The sequence below is a fragment of the Chiloscyllium plagiosum genome, chromosome 34, assembly GCF_004010195.1.
Source record: "Chiloscyllium plagiosum isolate BGI_BamShark_2017 chromosome 34, ASM401019v2, whole genome shotgun sequence".
In the NCBI taxonomy this organism is placed as follows: Eukaryota; Metazoa; Chordata; class Chondrichthyes; order Orectolobiformes; family Hemiscylliidae; genus Chiloscyllium; species Chiloscyllium plagiosum.
The window spans coordinates 7,737,966-7,756,833 of record NC_057743.1 but is presented as its reverse complement, the minus strand read 5'-3'; the positions used below and the strand labels follow the sequence as shown (position 1 = coordinate 7,756,833).

Genomic DNA, 18,868 nt, shown 5'->3' with positions numbered 1-18,868 from the left:
GTGTTGGGTCCACTGCTGTTCGTCATTTTTATAAATGACCTGGATGAGGGCTTAGAAGGGTAGGTTAGTAAATTTGCGGATGACACTAAGGTCGGTGGAGTTGTGGATAGTGACGAAGGATGTAGTAGGTTGCAGAGAGACATAGATAGGATTCAGAGCTGGGCTGAGAGGTGGCAAATGGAGTTTAATATGGACAAGTGTGAGGTGATACACTTTGGGCAGAGTAATCGGAATGCAAAGTACTGGGCTAATGGTAGGATTCTTGGGAGGGCAGATGGGCAGAGAGATCTCGGTGTCCATGTACACAGATCCCTGAAAGTTGCCCCCCATATTGACAGGATTGTTAAGAAGGCATACGATGGTTTGGCCTTTATTAATAGAGGGATTGAGTTCCAGAACCAGGAGGTTATGCTGCAGCTGTACAAAGCTCTGGTACGGCCACACTTGGAGTATTATGTACAGTTCTGGTCACCGCATTATAAGAAGGATGTGGAAGCTATGGAAAGGGTGCAGAGGAGATTTTCGAGGTTGTTGCAAGGTATGGAAGGAATGTCTTACGAGGAAAGACTGAGGGCCTTGAGGCTGTTCTCGTTAGAGAGAAGAAGGTTGAGAGGTGACTTAATAGAGATATACAAGATAATCAGAGGGTTAGATAGGGTGGACAGGGAGAGCCTTTTCCCAAGTATGGGGACAGCAAACACGAGGGGACACAACTTTAAAGTGAGGGGAGATAGGTACAAGACAGATGTCAGAGATAGTTTCTTTATTCAGAGTAGTAAGGGTACGGAATGCTTTGCGTGCATCGGTAGTAGATTCGCCAAGTTTAAGTGCATTTAAGTCGTCACTGGACAGGCAAATGGACGTAAATGGAATGGGCTTCAGATTACTATGAGAGGGTGGCGCAACATCGAGGGCCGAAGGGCCTGTACTGCACTGTAATGTTCTATGTTCTATTTCATCACCAAGTAATGTTATGAAGGTGTAGAAGTGTACTGTACCTTTAAGACAGTTCAAAGCAAGCAGAACTACCTGACAATACCAAACGTTCTGAAGAAGACATAACATAATCGTTTCGTCGAGCAGCTAGTATAGCTGGTTGCCAGGAGGCAAAAACAAATTCGAATTGGGCCAATCAGTTTAAATTACACCCCCCCCCAAAAAATACCAGAATCCAATCAAGCTTGAATTTAGTATATTGGCAATATTAAAAGCCAATGACACAATCTGCTGCTTTGGGGTTTAAGACCAGGAAAACTTGAACAGATGAAGGAGAACTGCCAAGCCACTAACACATGCAGACTGCCCACAGAATAGCTCTCTTAAAGATACTTTTATTAATCAGTGACATGTGAAACAGAAATCTGAAAGAAGAAGACAGAGAAAGATATAAAGAGAAGATTCCACAGCTGGCTGGTTTTGAAATTTAAATTTTTGGTAAATCTTAACCAGGGGTTTTATCAGACTAGTATTGTAGAAGGGGAAGCTAAAAGATAGGTTGGAGAAAGGAGTTGTAAATAGTTGTTAGTTAATTATTCTCAGTTTAACTTTAAGAAATAAAGTTGTTAATTTTTTTTAAAAATATTGACCTTTGGGATAGTTCTTGGCCTCTTGAATTTACTGCACGGGGTACATCTTTTCTGTGTTCCTGGTTTAAAATTGCTGGGGGGGTTCCCATGTCATAACAGTAAACATAACACATATACAGTACAACACAAGACAAGTGCATTCATTCACTCTCTGTTGTTCCACATGATCCATTTTGAACAATTTCTTCCAAATTCTTAAACTATTCCAGCACAATTGCAATTCTGATCGAGTCTGCTATTGCATTATCTTTTCTAGAAAGGTGAACAATTTTTACTTTAAATGTTTAAATTAATAAGTTTCATTGGGTGGAACAACCTTGCATTTGAGTTTTAAATTTGTCTGCAAAAGCTAAGAGATTATAGCAACTGTAACAGACTCTAAAACAGTCAGAGCAGAAGAAAAGTAATCCAGAATGGCTTGGATCTAAGTGAGAGAAAAGCTCCAAAAACAGCAGGCTTTAAGTTGTCAGTGCTGTTGAGTGCAAGAGTTTAAGGAAGACGAGTAAGTGAGCTGCAGAAGTTTGTTTGACGATCTCATGCAGAGACACGAACAACACAACATTGCATTGATTGAATGCAGATGTTTGCCAGAAAAAAATCCAAGAGCCACTATACCAAATGAACAAGAAATTTGAAAATGGAAAAGGGGGCGGCATGGTGGCTCAGTGGTTAGCACTGCTGCCTCACAGCACCAGGGACCCAGGTTTGATTCGCACCTTGGGCGACTGTCTGCGTGGAGTCTGCACATTCTCCTCGTGTCTACGTGGGTTTCCTCCAGGTGCTCCGGTTTCCTCCCACAATCCAAAGATGTGCAGGTTAGGTGAACTGGTTGTGCTAAATTGCCCATAGTGTTAGATGCATTAGTCAGGGTTAAATATGGGGAAGGGGAACAGGTTGCTTTTCGGAGGGTCGGCGTGGACTTGCTGGGCCGAAGGGCCTGTTTTAATACTGCAGGGAATCTAATCTAATCAAAATGCATTGAGGTTTGAGTCTCTGTAAGAGTTCTTGACTGCAATAGGGTTGAATCTTTATTCATGTTATTTGTAAGAAAATTGTTTCAAATAGTTATTTGTAACAGAAGTTTGTTTTACTTGAGAATGTAATTAATGTTCATTTTTTAAAATTGAAAGTACACTGACAGCCTCTTTCAGTGGCTGACCACTACCATAAACAAAGTGCAAGAATAAAATCTATGGTCTATCGAGTAAGGTTTCACGCTGGGATTTGACTCATCCAGAATTACCATCAGCTCTGATCATAATACTTCCCTGGTTGCAACTTATACTTAAATATTTCAAAATCAATTTACACCATCCGTTTGGTTCAGTCAACAGCCTCACTTCACGAGGAAGTGTAATTTAAGGAAATAATCATGCGTGCAGAGAGAGGTATGGGCAGTGTGTGAAATTAGTGATAGCTCAGTTAAGTACTTGGAAAGAACAGACAGTCTCACTGAAGAGGGGAGAGAGAGGACATGGTAACAGAGTCAGTTTATGATGGGCACTTTCAGGATTGCAATTGGACTCCAATAATTTTTTCTTTTAAAAGGGTTCATAACAGCAGACATACCATATTTTATCAGCTTGCTAACATATCTGTGGTAGCACGTCAGGATTGCATGCAAAACTTGAAGGAGATTTGATGTTTGGTTGATTTACATAATCACAGAATAGTTACTGTGAGCAGATAAGAAGGATATATTGGTCTTTGAGGGAGTACAATGTATATTTGCAAAAATAAGACCTGGACTTCAAGGGTTAAGTTTAAGAAAAGATTATACAAATTCAGCCAGTTGAGAATTTAGAAGGTTAAGAGGTGATCTGATTGAAGTCTTCAAGTATTAACGAGAAGGAGAAGAAAGTGAAGGCTGCAGGTGCTGGAGATCAGAGTCCAGAGTGTGGTGCTGGAAAAGCACAGCAGGTCAGGTAGCATCTGAGGAGTAGGAGAGGCGACATTTAGGCATAAGCCCTTCAGGGCCTCATTCCTGATGAAGAGCTTATGTCCGAAACTTCGATTCTCCAGCTCCTTGGATACTGCTTGACCTGCTGTGCTTTTCCAGCAGCACACTCAAGTATTAATGGGAAGACAAGGTAGATAAGTATTTCCACTGGTTATGCATAGTCTGAGAATTCGGGTCAGACTGTTCAGAAGAGATGTTAGGAAGCACCTTGACACATAAAGGGTGATAGATGTTTGGAACTGTCTTCCACAAATGGCAGTGGTCACAGGATCAGGTGCTAATTTTAAAATAGGTAAATTTTTGTCAAGCAAAGGTACTGAGGAATATGGGCCAAAGGCAGGTATATGCACTTAAGCCACAGGTCAACCATGATCTTGCTGAATGGTGGAACAGGCTTGAGGGGCTGAATGACTTATTCCTGCTTCTATGTTCCAACAACACAAAAGGTCGTCAACAAAAGGAGGATTGGGCTTTAAACTTAAGAGTGGAGAAGTGGGAAAATTATGGAAAATGTTCAAGGGGAGTGGGCTCAGCAGAGGTTATTAAAGGTTTCCAAAACAAGTAATAGGACAGAGTATAGAAAGGCTAAGGAATCTAAATTCGAGTACAGCAGATAGGGGGACAATTATGAGAAGGGAGCAGCCAACACATAAATAATGGTATTGTACTAAATGCACGCAGTATATGAAACAAGGGAAGAGAGCTTGTGGCAGAGACTGAAATTGGCAGGTACAATGTTGTGGGTATTGGAAAGACATGGCTCCAAGAGGATTGGGGCAGGGAACCAAATATCCAAGGCTATGCATCCAAACAAAAGGTCAGGTAGATGGGCAGAAGTGGCAGGGTTGCCTTGTTAATAAGAAATGAAATTAAGGCAATACAAAGAAAGTGATAAGAGTTGGAAGGCGTAGAATCTATACTGGTAGAGTTGAGGAACCGCAAAGGTAAAAAGACCCTGATTGGAGTTATGTACAGGCATCCTAGCAGCACTAAAAACAAAAACTACTGGAGATTACAGCAGGGCAGGCAGCATCCATGGAAAGTGAGCAAGCAAACCAATGTTTTGAGGATTGATGAGTCTTATTCAGAGCTGACATGAAGTGTGGAGGGGGCAGCATTTATGCAACAGTTCAATGAGGGGAAGTGGGGAGGTTGGACTGCTGGGGGAAAAAGGATATTTATAGTTCAGATTAAGTGATCAGAATGTCAAAACAATGTATCTAACTGCTAGACTGTAAAGAACAGACTGTCTCACTGGGATGGAGGGAGAAGACATGGTGACAGAGAATGTAACAAGTAAAGCTAAAGGGAAGGAATGAGTTCACAATCTGAAGGTGTTGAACTCCATATTGAACCCAGAAAGTTGTAAGGTGCCTAGCCTGACGATGAGCTGTTGCTCCTCCAGTGTATGCTGTGATTTGCTACAGCACTGAAGCACGGCAAGGACAGATAAGTGGGCATGCAAGCAGGATGCTGTGATAAAATGACCTGCTACGGGAAGATCAGGGTCATGCTTGCGCGTGTACTAGAGGTGTTCTGCAAAGGGGTCACCCAGTCTGTATTTGGTTTTTGTAATGTAGATCAGGCCACACTGGGGACTCAATACACAAGATTGAAGGAGGTACAAGTGAAATGCTGCTTCACCTGGAAGGACTGTTTAGGCCCTTGGATGGTGAGCAGGGAGGAAGTGATGGGACAGGTGTTGCACCTTCTGTGGTTAGATGGGAAGGTGGCATGGGAAGAAAGGTGACATGGGAAGGAAGGCGCTGTTGGTGGTTGAAGAATGGATTAGGGTTACAGGCATGATGGACATCCATGCTTCTGTAGGGTGTCCGGGAAGGAATTATCCCTGCGAAACGCAGGTGGGGCAAGTGAGGAAAGCGTGTTTGGTGGTGGCATTCTGTTGGAGTTGTCAGACATAGTGGAAGATGATCCTTTGATTGCTGAGGCTGGTGGGAAGAAAAGCAAGGACAAAGAAGACCTGATCATGCTGTTGAGCATGATGGGAAGGGGCAAGGGCGGAAGCACCGGTGAAAGGTCAAATGCAGCTGAGGGCCCAGTCAACCAGTGGGCAGGAAACCACAGTTATTGAACAAAGAAGCCACATCAGCGGCACTGTTTTGGAATCATGCAAATAGATACAACAAAGACAAAGGAACTGGAAGAATGGGATGGAATCCTTACAGGAAATGGGGTGTGATGAGCTGTAGTGAAGGTAGCTATGGGAGTCAGTGGACAGCTTATTCCCCAAAGTGGAGATAGAGAGGTGAAGGAAAGGAAGGAAAGTGTCGGAAACGGACAATGTGAAGTTACAGAGGTGTGGAAACTGAAGGCAAAATGAACAATTTTTTCAAGTCCAGGCGAGAGCAGGAAGCGGTACCGAAACAGTCACTGATGTACCGAAAAGAGAGATGTGAGAGAGGGCCAGCGTAAGACTGGAACGAGGATTGTTCTAATTTTCACTGCAGCAATTTGCATTGAAATAGATCTACATAAAATGAAATATTTGTTTAGAATGATATAATGGCAGAATAATGTAGCTGTCAATAAATTCTTTCAATCATTGTTCATGTTTACTTAATAGTCATGCCTTGATAAGACAGGCAGTCCCCAATAGCAAATGTGTTTTCAATTTTATTTGCAACTCAAGTCGGAACACAACATAGGACAACATAAAGCAGAGGAAATGTTTGTATGTTGGACCTTTAATAATACACCCCTGTATGGGACTGCATTCCTACTTACAGGCGTTTGTAAATCAGATGTTTCTAAGTCAGGAACCCCCATATTTAGAAATAGAACTGTTATACAGAGAAATAAACACTCAAGTTGTACTCTACCACTTTTTTTACAAAGGAATGTGAATAATAAATAAATTCTCACAAACCTGTTTTAGAAACTTGACTGTTTTCTGTGTCTTTCCCCTGAACAAAACAAAAGAATATAAACTATTAGAATCCTTAACACTGTCATGACAATGGGTCATAACCACAAATTATTTGCACAGACATTGAATTTTTACATTCAACTTATTTTCCTTAAAATGAAGGTACAGAAGCCAAAAGATGGCGGAGGTTGTAAAGTCAATGTCTGTCTAAAATCCCTTTGTGCATTACAGAGCTCCAAGAAGAAATCATGGAATGTCACACCTGGACAGCATGAAGAGAACTTCAGACAGCACTTCAAAGTGACAGATTTCAATCAACAAATTGAACAGTGATCTCCGGTGGGATGTGTCTTAAAACAGCAGACAAGACATGAATTGAAAGAAAGACAGTTCTGGACAAAAGACATGCTTGCGTTTTATCCTTCTAGGAATACACAAGAAATAGAGTTAAAAATCAATTGCATAGTAGTGTGCTCACTTGTAAACTGTTCTAAAGTGCACTGCAAAGGGACACAGCTGAGAACTCACCAGACAACCCTGCATGTACAGGTGAAAAGAAATAAAGTCTCTGTCTAACTGCTTAAAAACCAGTCACCGTTGAAGTTAATTGGACAAACTCCTTTTGGCTCAGTGTAGAACCAAGAATCTCCAAGCAATCACTCAATTTCCAAAGTTTGTGTTTCTGGAATCATCCACCTTAACGGCCATGATATTTCATTCTGTCACAGACAAGCCAAAGACCGATAAGCATTTTATTGTTAGTGTTTTGGATTCACTTCTCATTTCTAATCTATGTGCATACGTGTAAATTATATTATCTTTTCTTATGCTTTAGTTTTTTTCAAAATAAAACTCTCTGTAACTCAAGAAAGCTTTGTTGAATTAGCTCCTTTTAAAATCTAAATATATTTGGGCTGGGAAAGGTCATTTTTATATTAACTTAACTGAAACTGAGGGAGGAGTTGAATGAAGAAAGAGAGCCAGCTCATCTTTCCTCATTCAATAGTACACTCATTTGGGAGTATTCTGTCCCGAATTGTAACAAATTGGAGACACCCGTTTGGAGACTAGTTGTAATAATGCATAATGATTGAAAAAACCTGATGCAGATAGTTAAATATTACACATAGTCAAGCCAAACAGTATTGACAGAGCTGTAAATAATAACTTTAAGCAAACATCCTGGAACCTCCGCACAGTGGAATAGAATGCAGTGCCTTGATGTTTGACACTGTTTCAACAGATCTTTTCATTCCAAATCCACAAAATCATAGAGTCCTACAGAACAGAGACAGGCCCTTTGGCCAAAACAGGTCCTTGCTGACCAAAATGTCCATCAATGATAAGCCCAGTTCCCTGTAATTGTTAATGTACCCGTTTAACAATTTCCAAAGGCAGCTCATTCCATATGTGTACAACCCTCTGTGTAAAAAAAAAGTCGTCCCTCAGGTTCTCTTTTATTCTTTTTCCTCAAACGTTAAACTGATGCCCTCTAGTCTTTGATTCCCGAACCATGGGAAAAAAGACTGAGTGCATTCAACCTATCCATGCCTCTAATGATCTTATACTCTTCTGTAAGACCCCCTCTAAGTCTCTTACATTCTAAAGAAAAAGTCCTAGCTTGTCAACCTCTCCCTATAACTCAGACCATTGAATCCTGTCAACATCCTTGTAAGTTTCTTGTGCACTCTTTTAAGTAGAATAACATCCTTTCTATAGGAAAAGGTGACCAAAACTGAACACAATATTCCAAGTGTAGCCTCAACAATATCCTATACAACTGCAACATAACTTCCCGACGTCGACACTCAATGCCCTGACTAATGAAGGCCAGTGTGCCAAAAGCCTTCTTCTTCACTGTCCTGTCGACTTGTGACTCCACTTTCAGAGAACCGTGAACTGAACTCCAAGGTCCCTCTGTTCCACTACACTACTTAAAGGCCCTAGATTCCTACCTTGATTTGATTTTCCAAAATGCAAGACCTCACCCTTATCAATATTAAACTCCATTTGCCATTACTTGGCCTACTTCCCCAGCTGATCAAGGTCCTATTGCAATTGCTGATAAACTTCCTCACTGTCCACATTACCACCTATTTTTGTGTATTCAGCAAACTTATTAATTATGCCTTGTACATTCTCATCCAAATCACTGATATAGATAACAAACAGCAATGGGCCCAGTAGTGACCGCTGAGGTACACACTAGTCATAGGCCTCCAGTCCGACAAGTATCCTTCCACTATTACCCTCTGCTTCCTACCATTAAGCTAACTGTATATCCAATTTGCCAGCTCCCCCTAGATTCCATGCCATCTAACCTTCCAGAGCAGCCAATCGTGTGGAACTTTATTAAAAACCTTACTGAAATCCATGTCTACTGCCTTGCGCTCATCAACCTTCCTGGTCACTTCATCAAAGAACTCATAACAAATTTGGAAGGCATGATGTCTCACACACAAAGCCATGCTGACTATTCCTAATCAAACTGTTTTTCTAAATGCATGTATGTCTTATCTCTCAGAATCTTCTCAAGTAACTTACCTACTACAGACATTAAGCTTATTGGTCTCTAGTGTCCAGGGTTTTTTTTTTTTGCAGCCCTTCTTAAACAAGGGCAAAACATTCACTGCCTGCCAGTCTTCCGGGACTTCACTTGTGGCTAAAAATAATGCAAAATTATCAGCCAGGACCTCGCAATTTCTTCTCTAGCCTCTTGCAGTGTTCTTGGATATATCTGGTCAGGACCAAGAGATTTATCTAATATGTCCAACACCTCCTCTACTGTCCCCAAGATATCACCACTAACTTCCCTAAGTTCACAAGTCTTCATATCTTTCTCCACGGTAAACACAGAGGAGAAATATTCATTAAGAACCTCGCCCAACTCCTGCGGTTCTACACATATATGTCCACTTTAGTGCTTGAGGGGTCCTATTCTCTCTCTAGTTATTCTTTTTCTTTTAATATACTTGAAGAACCTCTTTGGATTCACCCTCATCTTCTCACCCAAGGCTATCTTGTGCCCCTTTCCACCCAGTTTCCTGAAGAAGGCTTATGCCCGAAACGTCGATTCTCCTGTTCCCTGGATGCTGCCTGACCTGCTGCGTTTTTCCAGCAACACATTTTCAGCCCCTTTCCACCCTCCCCACTTCTTTATTCAGTAAACTCCTGTATATCTCCAGGGATTCTCTTGGATCCTAGCTGCCTGTACCTGAACCTTACCTACTTGTTCTGGTCAAAGCCTCACTATCTCGTCATCCAGGGTTCCCTATTCCTGTTAATGGCACCACCCTCTTGAACTGTCCTACCTGTCCATCTTCCTTCCCACCTTTCTGCTCCACCATCTCTTCCGACCTATCAACATCACCCCCCAACTCCATCTTCCCAGCTATCTTGCCCCCACCCTCACCCTCTTATTTATCTGTCAGCCCCCTTTCCCCCCCAACCACATTGCTGATGAAGAGCTTACATGCGAAACGTTGATTCACCTACTCCTCGGATGCTGTCTGACCGACTGTACTTTTCGACTCTGATCTCCAGCATCTGCAGTCCTCACTTTCTTCCAACCTTGCCTTTCACCCTGACAGGAACATATATACTTTGAACTCTAGCTATCTCACTTGCCAAAGGTCCCTTTACCTGCAAACTATTCCAATCAACCTCTGCAAGCTCCTGTCTAATTCCATCAAAATTCATCTTGCCCCAACTTAGCAGTTGAACCTGTGGCCCAGTTTTATCTCTCTCCATAGCTACTTTAAAATGAATACAAATATGGTCACTGGTCCCAAAGTGCTCCCCCATTGTCACCTCAGTCACCTGGCCTGCCGTATTTCCAAGAGTAGGTCAAGTTTTACCCCTTCATAAGTAGGACTGTTTGAGGAAACTTTCCTGAATGCACTTAACAAATTCCACTCCATCTAAGTGCTTCACGCTCTAGCAGTCTCAATCTATGTTAGGAAAATTAAAATCCCTCACTATGACAACCCTACTTCTGCAAGTTTTCCCAAGTCTCCCTGCATATTTGTTCCCCTAATTCCCATTGACTACTTGGGGGCCTATTGTACAACCCCAACAACATCACCATCTCCTTCTAATTTCTTAACTCCACCCACAATGCCTCACTGGATGATCCTTCAGTTATTTCATCTCTAACTACTGCTGTGATACACGCCTTAATGAAAATGCAACTCCCCCATCCCTTCTTTCCACCACCTAAAACACCTGTACCCTGGTACATTTAGCTGCCAATCCTGTCCCTCTCTTAGCCATGTTTCTGTAATGGCTATGATAGCCCAGTGCTATGTACCTATTCATGCCCTGAGTTCATCGGCCTAACCTGTCAGCTCTCTTGCACCAAAATGGATGCAAAATAATCCAACAGACATTCCTTGCTCACTGTTGTATTCCAGCTTGACCTGTCTCTTCACTTTAGCCCTATTTTTGAATACTGAATCTCCTTCCAGCCTTGCACTTGCCTCCATACTGTTGTGGATCCCACCCCGTGCCAATCTAGTTTAAACCCTCCCTTGTAGCATTAGCAAAACCTGGCGGTCAAGATTTTGGTCCCCCTCTAGTTCAGATGTAACCCGTACCTCTTGAATAAGTTACCTTTGCCCCAGATAAGATCCTAATGATCTAAATATCTGAATCACTGCCCCCACACCAATGTTTTTTTCAGCCATGCATTTATCTGTCATATCCTCCTGTTCTTAGCCTCACTGGCACGTGTGATGTGGTTTGGTATGCCATTTCAGGAGTCCCATAGACCTGAGTCACACAGGCAAGAGTACAAAGAGATGAAAGGCTTCCTATCCTAAAGTAAGTTAAAAATCACACAACACCAGGTTATAGTCCAACAGGTTTAACTGGAAGCACACTAGCTTTCGGAACGACGCTCCTTCATCAGGACCTGATGAAGGAGCGTCGCTCTGAAAGCTAGTGTGCTTCCAATTAAACCTGTTGGACTATAACCTGGTGTTGTGTGATTTTTAACTTTGTACACCCCAGTCCAACACCGGCATCTCCGAATCATATCCTAAAGTAAGTTCAACCGGTTTGCTTTTTAAAAAAATAATAATGCTAACAGCTTCAGGATCATTCTGTTACAAAAATTTAATTCACAGAATCGCAGAATAATGATGGTGCACACGGAGGCAATTTATCCAGTTATGTCTGCACTGGCTCTATTACCTACTGATAATCACCTCTTTCTCATCTCATAGTCCGACACACCATTACACCCCAAAAAAGATGCACTGCCCTCTTGTTGCCTCCTCCACCACATGCCCAGACAGAACATTCCATATCCTAACAACTTGGTGTGTGAGGAAATGCTTCTTTTCCCACATGACACTTACTTCATTTGCACATCATTTCAACTCCATGCCTTCTCATTCTTGTTTCTTCCACAAGTGGAAACAGCTTCACGCAAGTTTTCTAATAGTTTGAAAACCTCTATCAGATTTCCTCTCAGCTTCTTGTTCTCCAGTGAGACCAGTCCAACTTATTCTATTTATTCTCAAAACTAAAGTTTCTCATCCCTGGAATGATTTGAATAAATCACTTCCTGTAAAATTCAAGGTTTTCCATTAAAAAAATGAATTCAATTTCTCAAACTGTCTTGATGGAATTTGACCTATTCACCTATTCGCAAAACTACCATGAATAAGGAGCTGAAATGTACAATACATCTGCTCAACCTTTCAAAATTCGAACAAATGAACTCCATATCTGCTTGCTGTTGTGGCCATCTTCCATTTGACTCTCTAATCCTTGCTGCTCTTTCTCATTGAATTTCTTTCTTCAGAAAAAGAAATGCTGCTGGCAGCATTTCTAAGTTTAATCATCTGTTTGATTGCCAGTAAAAAAGGGAGTAGTAGACAAAAGAACAACCGGTATCATGTTTCAGGTGCAAGATGTAGTGAAAACATCATGCAATTTGTTTCCAAGTAATGCATATCTAACTATTCTATTTACACATTATAAAAGTGATATTTACATTCTACTGCTGGTTTGTTCTTTCTTCGTGACTACTGAAAAGAATTCTGACCAAGTCACTATGAAACAGAAAGACTAAAGGAAATGTCATCCTTCATTTACAAACTGTAGTGTAATTTTAGCTAGTGTACCTTTTTTAGAAGTTGAACTTTTACATGCATGCAAAGACACTGCAGTTTTTGCAAGCAAATATGTAAATCTGTAACTGAGCATCTTGAGACAAGTTTGTGTATTTCCTGTTCATAAAATTTATGCTTTGTTGTCATAGTGCAGAGTGTGGAGTAGCACAAAAACAGTCAAAAGTTTCACAATCTGGGAATCCTCTCATTTACTGTTAACAACGTCAAAAATCATCCAACTACAAGCTATAATCCAACGGGTTTATTTGAAAATACTAGTTTTCGGAGCGCTGACCAACACCTGATGAAGGAGCAGCACTCCGAACGGCAGTGTTTTCAAATAAACCTGTTGGTCTATAACCTGTATCTTGTGATTTTTGACCTTGTCCAATCCAGTCCAATGCCGGTACCTCCACATCACTGTTAACAATGGCACAAAAGTTCTGCCAGATACAAGATTACATTCTTGCAAAACTGACTGCAGAGAAGCTCTCATTTTCATAGATAAAAAAGGGAACTGAGGACTCTGATTGTTTACATGTGAATGCAAGCCTTTAAGAGCAGCCAGTGGAAATGTGATCGTGTTTTTAAACGTATCAATTAATGTGGAAACGTTTGGCCATTTGGAGATTGAAAAATTAATCTTACCATATGTAAGAGAGTATTAGTGATGGCGGTGTCATTATCCATAAGACACAAAATCACTGACCTCATTACACATAGTGCCAAAAATAGTTGGCCTAGAGTACAGTGTCCACAAACAGAAAACAGGCAGTATAATGGAACAAACCTTATGACTTCTAAATAGACAGCTTTACAGTCAAAGAATTATAATACTATAATAGAATCATTTCATGGTTTGGTGTTTTAATTTTAGTCCTGAGAAATCAATAATTGCTAAAAAATTTAATTTTCTAATGACATTCTTAGTGATCTAAATTGAAAGTAGTTAGCGTTGAAAAATATCTATCACAAGGAATGTGGTTGATTACCCAGCCAAACTTAAAAGGTTTTACACACACACGCACAAATAAAAACAGAAAAAGCACTGGAATCATTCAACAGATCTGGCAGCATCTGTAGAGAGAAATCAGAGTTAATGTTTTGGGTCAAGTGACCTTTCTTCAGAACTAGTTCTGATAAAGGGTCACTCAACTCAAAAGGTTAACTCTGATTTCTCTCCACAGATACTGCCAGATATGTTGTTCCAGCAATTTCTCTTTTTGTTTCTGCATCTGCAATTCTTTTGGTTTTTATTTAAAAAGGTTTTACAGTATGTATGTGGCAAACTGTAAACAAGCTTATGAAATACACTGTGGCAGTTTCAACGTCAGTGGAGGCAGTAATAACATGACTTAGTGCTTCTGGGATAAAGAGGAGAAAATTACCTAAAAATTCTAACCTTGACAGCTTTTTGTAATTAGCCAGTAAATGTCATGTAACATTGGATGAGTACAGGGCGAGTCTTAACTGTAATTCATGTACGGTGGGATGCACATTAGATTGAAGTATCGTAAAGGGAAGATCTATGACAGTGCATCCCAGATGATGGGAAGAAACGAGCAGGAAAACAAGCTGATGGTCCAGTGTTTTCTGTTAAGTATTCTGATTATCAAACCAAAGTTTTACTGTTCAACAAAAACTGTCACTTAGAGTATGGACGAATGAATACTTAATTGCAGAAAGGAAAACTCAGGCATGCAGGAAATCATGCACCTTGCAAAAATTAAATTAAGATGCAAGTCTGCTTCATGACTAAATGAAGTTCACTGAAATATTGCTTCATGTAATAATCAGCAACAGACAGTTAAATGACAAGACTAGAAACTGAGTTGTGCCTAATACTTGAGCTGTGGAACAGAGAACTTAATTGTAGTTTAGTCTGAGCAACAGTTAAATTCTGAAAGAGGAATTAAAAATAATACAAGCAAATGATAAAGTACTGGATTTGTTGGCTCAGTATATGGATACTGTCCAAGAATCTAGGAAAAAGAGAAATACAGAAGCCAATTCTTGCTTTATGAAACCTTTTTTAAATAAAATTCCAATATATTTATTTTTCAAGGAGCAACTGTATATACTTGATGGCATATCTGCTGGTAAAGAATCAGGAAACGGATGTTCACAGGCTGCGGTCGGAGATTCCTGAGCTTTAACATTACTTAGACCCATAAAGGCTATTTTTAATCTAAATCCAATAACCCATTTGTATATTACACATAGTTTATGTAGGGACAATATGTTGTTCTTTACCCAGTGGGCAACTAGCATATTTACGATCTTCTCGTTTTAAGATCAGAAGGTTCAACCATGAACAAGATACCAGTTACCTCAGTGTGTAACATTTGTCTGGAAAGGCATTTTCCCTCCAAAACATCACCCCTTCACTACTTAATTTACATGATACTTCCGACGGAAGGAGAATGTGTTCTAAAACTTAATCACTGACTGACTGCTTGTTAGAAGATCTGCTCAACTCATGTTAAAACAAGATTTATTCTTTGCTAGTCATGACATATAAAAAAAAGAAAAAATACATTAGTTCAAAAGGATTATAGATGCAGAGAATCATCAGCTTCAAGGATAAACAAGCTTATTTAATTATTGGGAGATGGTATTAATAGCTGATGTTCTATTTTGTAGAAATCTTTGCTGTCAAGACAGTCAGTGGCTATCGAAATGTGGAGGTGCTGGTGTTAGACTGGGGTGGACAAAGTTGAAAACCACACAACGCCAGGTTATAGTCCAACAGGTTTATTTCAAAATTTGGAGTGCTGCACCTTCGTCAGGTAGCTAGTGGGGAAAGATACACAGGAAATAGAATTTGTAAGTAAAAGATTAAAGTGTCATATGACCGAAATGATGCATTAGACACACCTAGATGGTTGTTGAAGTCTTTAATTACTTCGAAGGGATGCAGATTTCAACTGATTAATATGTAAATCCAATAATTTACTTTAAATCACTGCCCCACTAGCAATCTGACAAGGAGCAGTCGTTCAAAAGCTTGTACTGTCAAATAAACCTGTTGGACTATATCTTGATGTTGTGTGATTTTAAACTTTATCTAAAGCATATCACCCAGAAAAGTGTACCAATTAATTTTTCTAGAAAAAATTTTCAAGTAGTGTGTCTATAGAGCCATACTAACGTAGCCAGCTGCCCTTAAAGTAATTGCTAAAAGCAATTTCAAAAACACTGAAGGCATGCTGTCAATACATGTCAAGGTATGTTCGTCCCTACCACATCATCTTGAAATTGAAATTTCAGATTCAAATTTGAAAAGCAGACAATGGATTGCTTGCTTCATTAGCTCTTAAAGCAACTGTCACTTTTAAAAAAACTTAATTTCACTTTCTAATATTGCTGGCTAGTTAAATAGACATGCTACACATAGACTTCTTACACAATGTGTCTGAAACCAATATCAACAGTCATTGTATCAAAACTTTGCCAATTTGAGACAACTTGAGTGAGTCATGAGAGATCCAGTGGATCTCCTCCTGACCTCTGTTTGAGATATTCAAATTGGAATTGGGGGTGGGAAGAGAGAGACAGACAGACAGACAGGCACACACACACACACACAGTGAGTGAGAGAGAGAGAGAGAGACAGACAGACAAACTAGGTGTTCAGATGAAATGCACTAAAAACAAAAAGTGTTCTCTTATGTTAACTTACTCTAACATGGAAGCCAAGAACATGAAAAAGGTTCAGGTGAGAATGATTCAAATGACACCAATGAGAAGAAATTTGATTTGTGAGGAGAGACAATACAAGGGAAACAGTAAAAACAGATGAAAAGTAGTGTTCAAAATTAGCAGAGGTTTTATTGGTTGATGCATCAATAACTAAAGGACAAATGTATTGGCATAATCCACATAAAAATTTGAAAATGTAAAGTAGGGTTCAGATAAAGAATTACTCAGGAACGAGACGAGGGTAATTTATCATCTGACTTTTCCTGAGTAGATGTATAGATTTTCTTCACCTCAACGGCACCCTCCAAATTCTCAAGATTTAGTTGGACACTTTCGGAGGATTAAGGCATTAAGGAATTGCCCTGGGGAACGTTTAATTTCGGAATTGGCTCCAAACGTAGATTCTTACGAGTCATGCACAATTCTCATCTATGCTGCAGAATGACTTGCACACATTAATTAACTCATCAGTCCAACAAATAGAAATGTTCGCCAAAGGTGAATTCAATATTAGACAAGACAGAAACTGATCACAGTATGCTCCACTGGACTGCTAACTGGTATTGCAGAGAGATGGTGAAGATGTATCTGGATCAATACTTATCTCAAAACAGGTTCTACCTAATTAAGCAAACAACAGTCAACAATCAAAGAAATTAAGTACATTATGAAACAAGAGCACTGTACAAATGCAAGGACCAGTGAAGAGTCCGTGCATTGAGGCACATATTGCAGGTGGCTGCAAATTTAGAGACTGACACCAGTGTGTGTCATTCGATTCAGGACAATGGCCCAGATCCAAGAACTGTCAGTCTAATCAGAGAGCTGGCAGATTGCCAGGAGTGCAGTTTGAACGAAATGCCACTAAACGGCAGCATGACCACAAAGTCAGACAAACTAAGGTAAGCCATGGCTAGACGGACAAGTAAAAGCTATGGAGCTTAGATCACTTTAAAATTTCAACAGGTAGATGTATAGATTTTCATCATTCACCAATATGAAAGGTTTCCAAACCAAAGTGAGCAAATAGAACAACAATCTAACAGGTTTGAGAAGCTAGATGATCTCCATCTGTTTTGATTATGAGAAAAGGCCTAAGAAATGGGCGGCACAGTGGTTAGCACTGCTGCCTCACAGCGCCAGAGACCTGGGTTCAATTCCCGCCTCAGGCGACTGACTGTGTAGAGTTTGCACATTCTCCCCATGTCTGTGTGGGTTTCCTCCGGGTGCTCTGGTTTCCTCTCACAATCCAAAAATGTGCAGGTCAGGTGAATTGGCCATGCTAAATTGCCCGTAGTGTTAGGTGAAGAGGTAAACATAGGGGAATGGGTCTGGATGGGTGCGCTTCGGCGGGTTGGTGTGGACTTGTTGGGCCAAAGGGCCTGTTTCCACACTGTAAGTAATCTAATCTAAAAAAAAATTGCTGAATTGTACTGCAGTTTAAAGATAATTTAGACCAAAAATATGATTTCTAAGACATTTGTGATGTCAAGAAAACAGAATCATTAAAATTTACAGTACAGGAGGCAGCCACTCAGCTTTTTGAGTATTGTAATTCAACAATTTTTCTCCAAATAGCCCCTCAAGCTTGTGTGTTAATGTGAATAAATATATGAAAGGCCTCTCTAGAAGATTCATTTTGGCAATAGTTATTGTGAACATTCAAGAGGCTGTTGACATTTTGTTTGCCACTGTGTTATTGTCTATTGCACCTTGTTAAATCAGATTTATACACCTTTTCAGCCTGGACTTCTGCCTGTATTTCTCTCAATGCCGCTAGCTGGTCCTGGAGGGCCCTTATTTCTTCTTTCTTTCTCTTCTCTGCCTCTTCTGCAGCTGCCTTTTTGTATGCCTAGTTGAAACAAGCAACCAAATAAATTATTTGTTTTAAAAGTATATTCTTTCTGTATTTGTTAAAATTCTTACATGGCTTTGTAATACCCGGTATTGGTTTGTAAAGTTTTCATAAAGCATTATGCTGTTCCTTTTACCAAGGGAGAAGAAATTAAAATGAACTTTAAAAATGTGATTTGGGACTATTTTCCACACGCTTCCAATACCTTGTGACCATTTCCTTTGAGGTTTAGATTTTGCTTCATTGCTAAATTAAATAAAACCTGTTTATTTGAAACAGTTGGAACAGAAATTTCTCAGGTCACAGCAAAAGTCATCAAAAAAAGTACACAATCATGAGACCTGATATGTTATGAAAAATTATGTGTGAAAGTTAGCATTCAATATATAGGAAGCATTTCAAGAAAGCTATTTTTCTGAATACTGTGAGGCAATAAATAAAACACTAATGCAAGGAAATATAACATCATTGTAGTAAAACTTACTCGCTGCTCAGCTTCTGTTGGCCTCCCATCTATTTTTGCAAATCCATCAAAGAGCGATTTGTATAGCACATTCCTGCGCGTACTTGCATCATCGGGTGGAAGGTACTGCAAAATAGCACTCCTGTGCTGTCGATACATTTCAAGGACAATCCGTACAGCTGTATCCCTGACCTCAGAGGCAGTATGTTCCAAAGCTCCTGCTGCGAACTGACAGAAACATTTTAAAAATATACACATGCAGCCAGTACAAAAACTGACAAGTCCTAAAGCATAAG

The 18,868-nt window shown here is 40.1% G+C and overlaps 1 protein-coding gene across 1 annotated transcript in view; it reads right to left on the bottom strand.

The window, feature by feature from the left end:
• Positions 1-18,868, bottom strand: part of cep104 (centrosomal protein 104) — a 226,267-nt gene that overhangs the window by 114,354 nt on the left and 93,045 nt on the right. The window contains exons 9-11 of the mRNA XM_043675400.1: positions 18,594-18,800; positions 17,990-18,106; positions 6,434-6,470 (exon numbers count right to left, since the gene is read on the bottom strand). Of these exons, the coding sequence (XP_043531335.1) occupies positions 6,434-6,470; positions 17,990-18,106; positions 18,594-18,800 (361 nt within the window). The remainder of the gene's footprint in view (positions 1-6,433; positions 6,471-17,989; positions 18,107-18,593; positions 18,801-18,868) is intronic.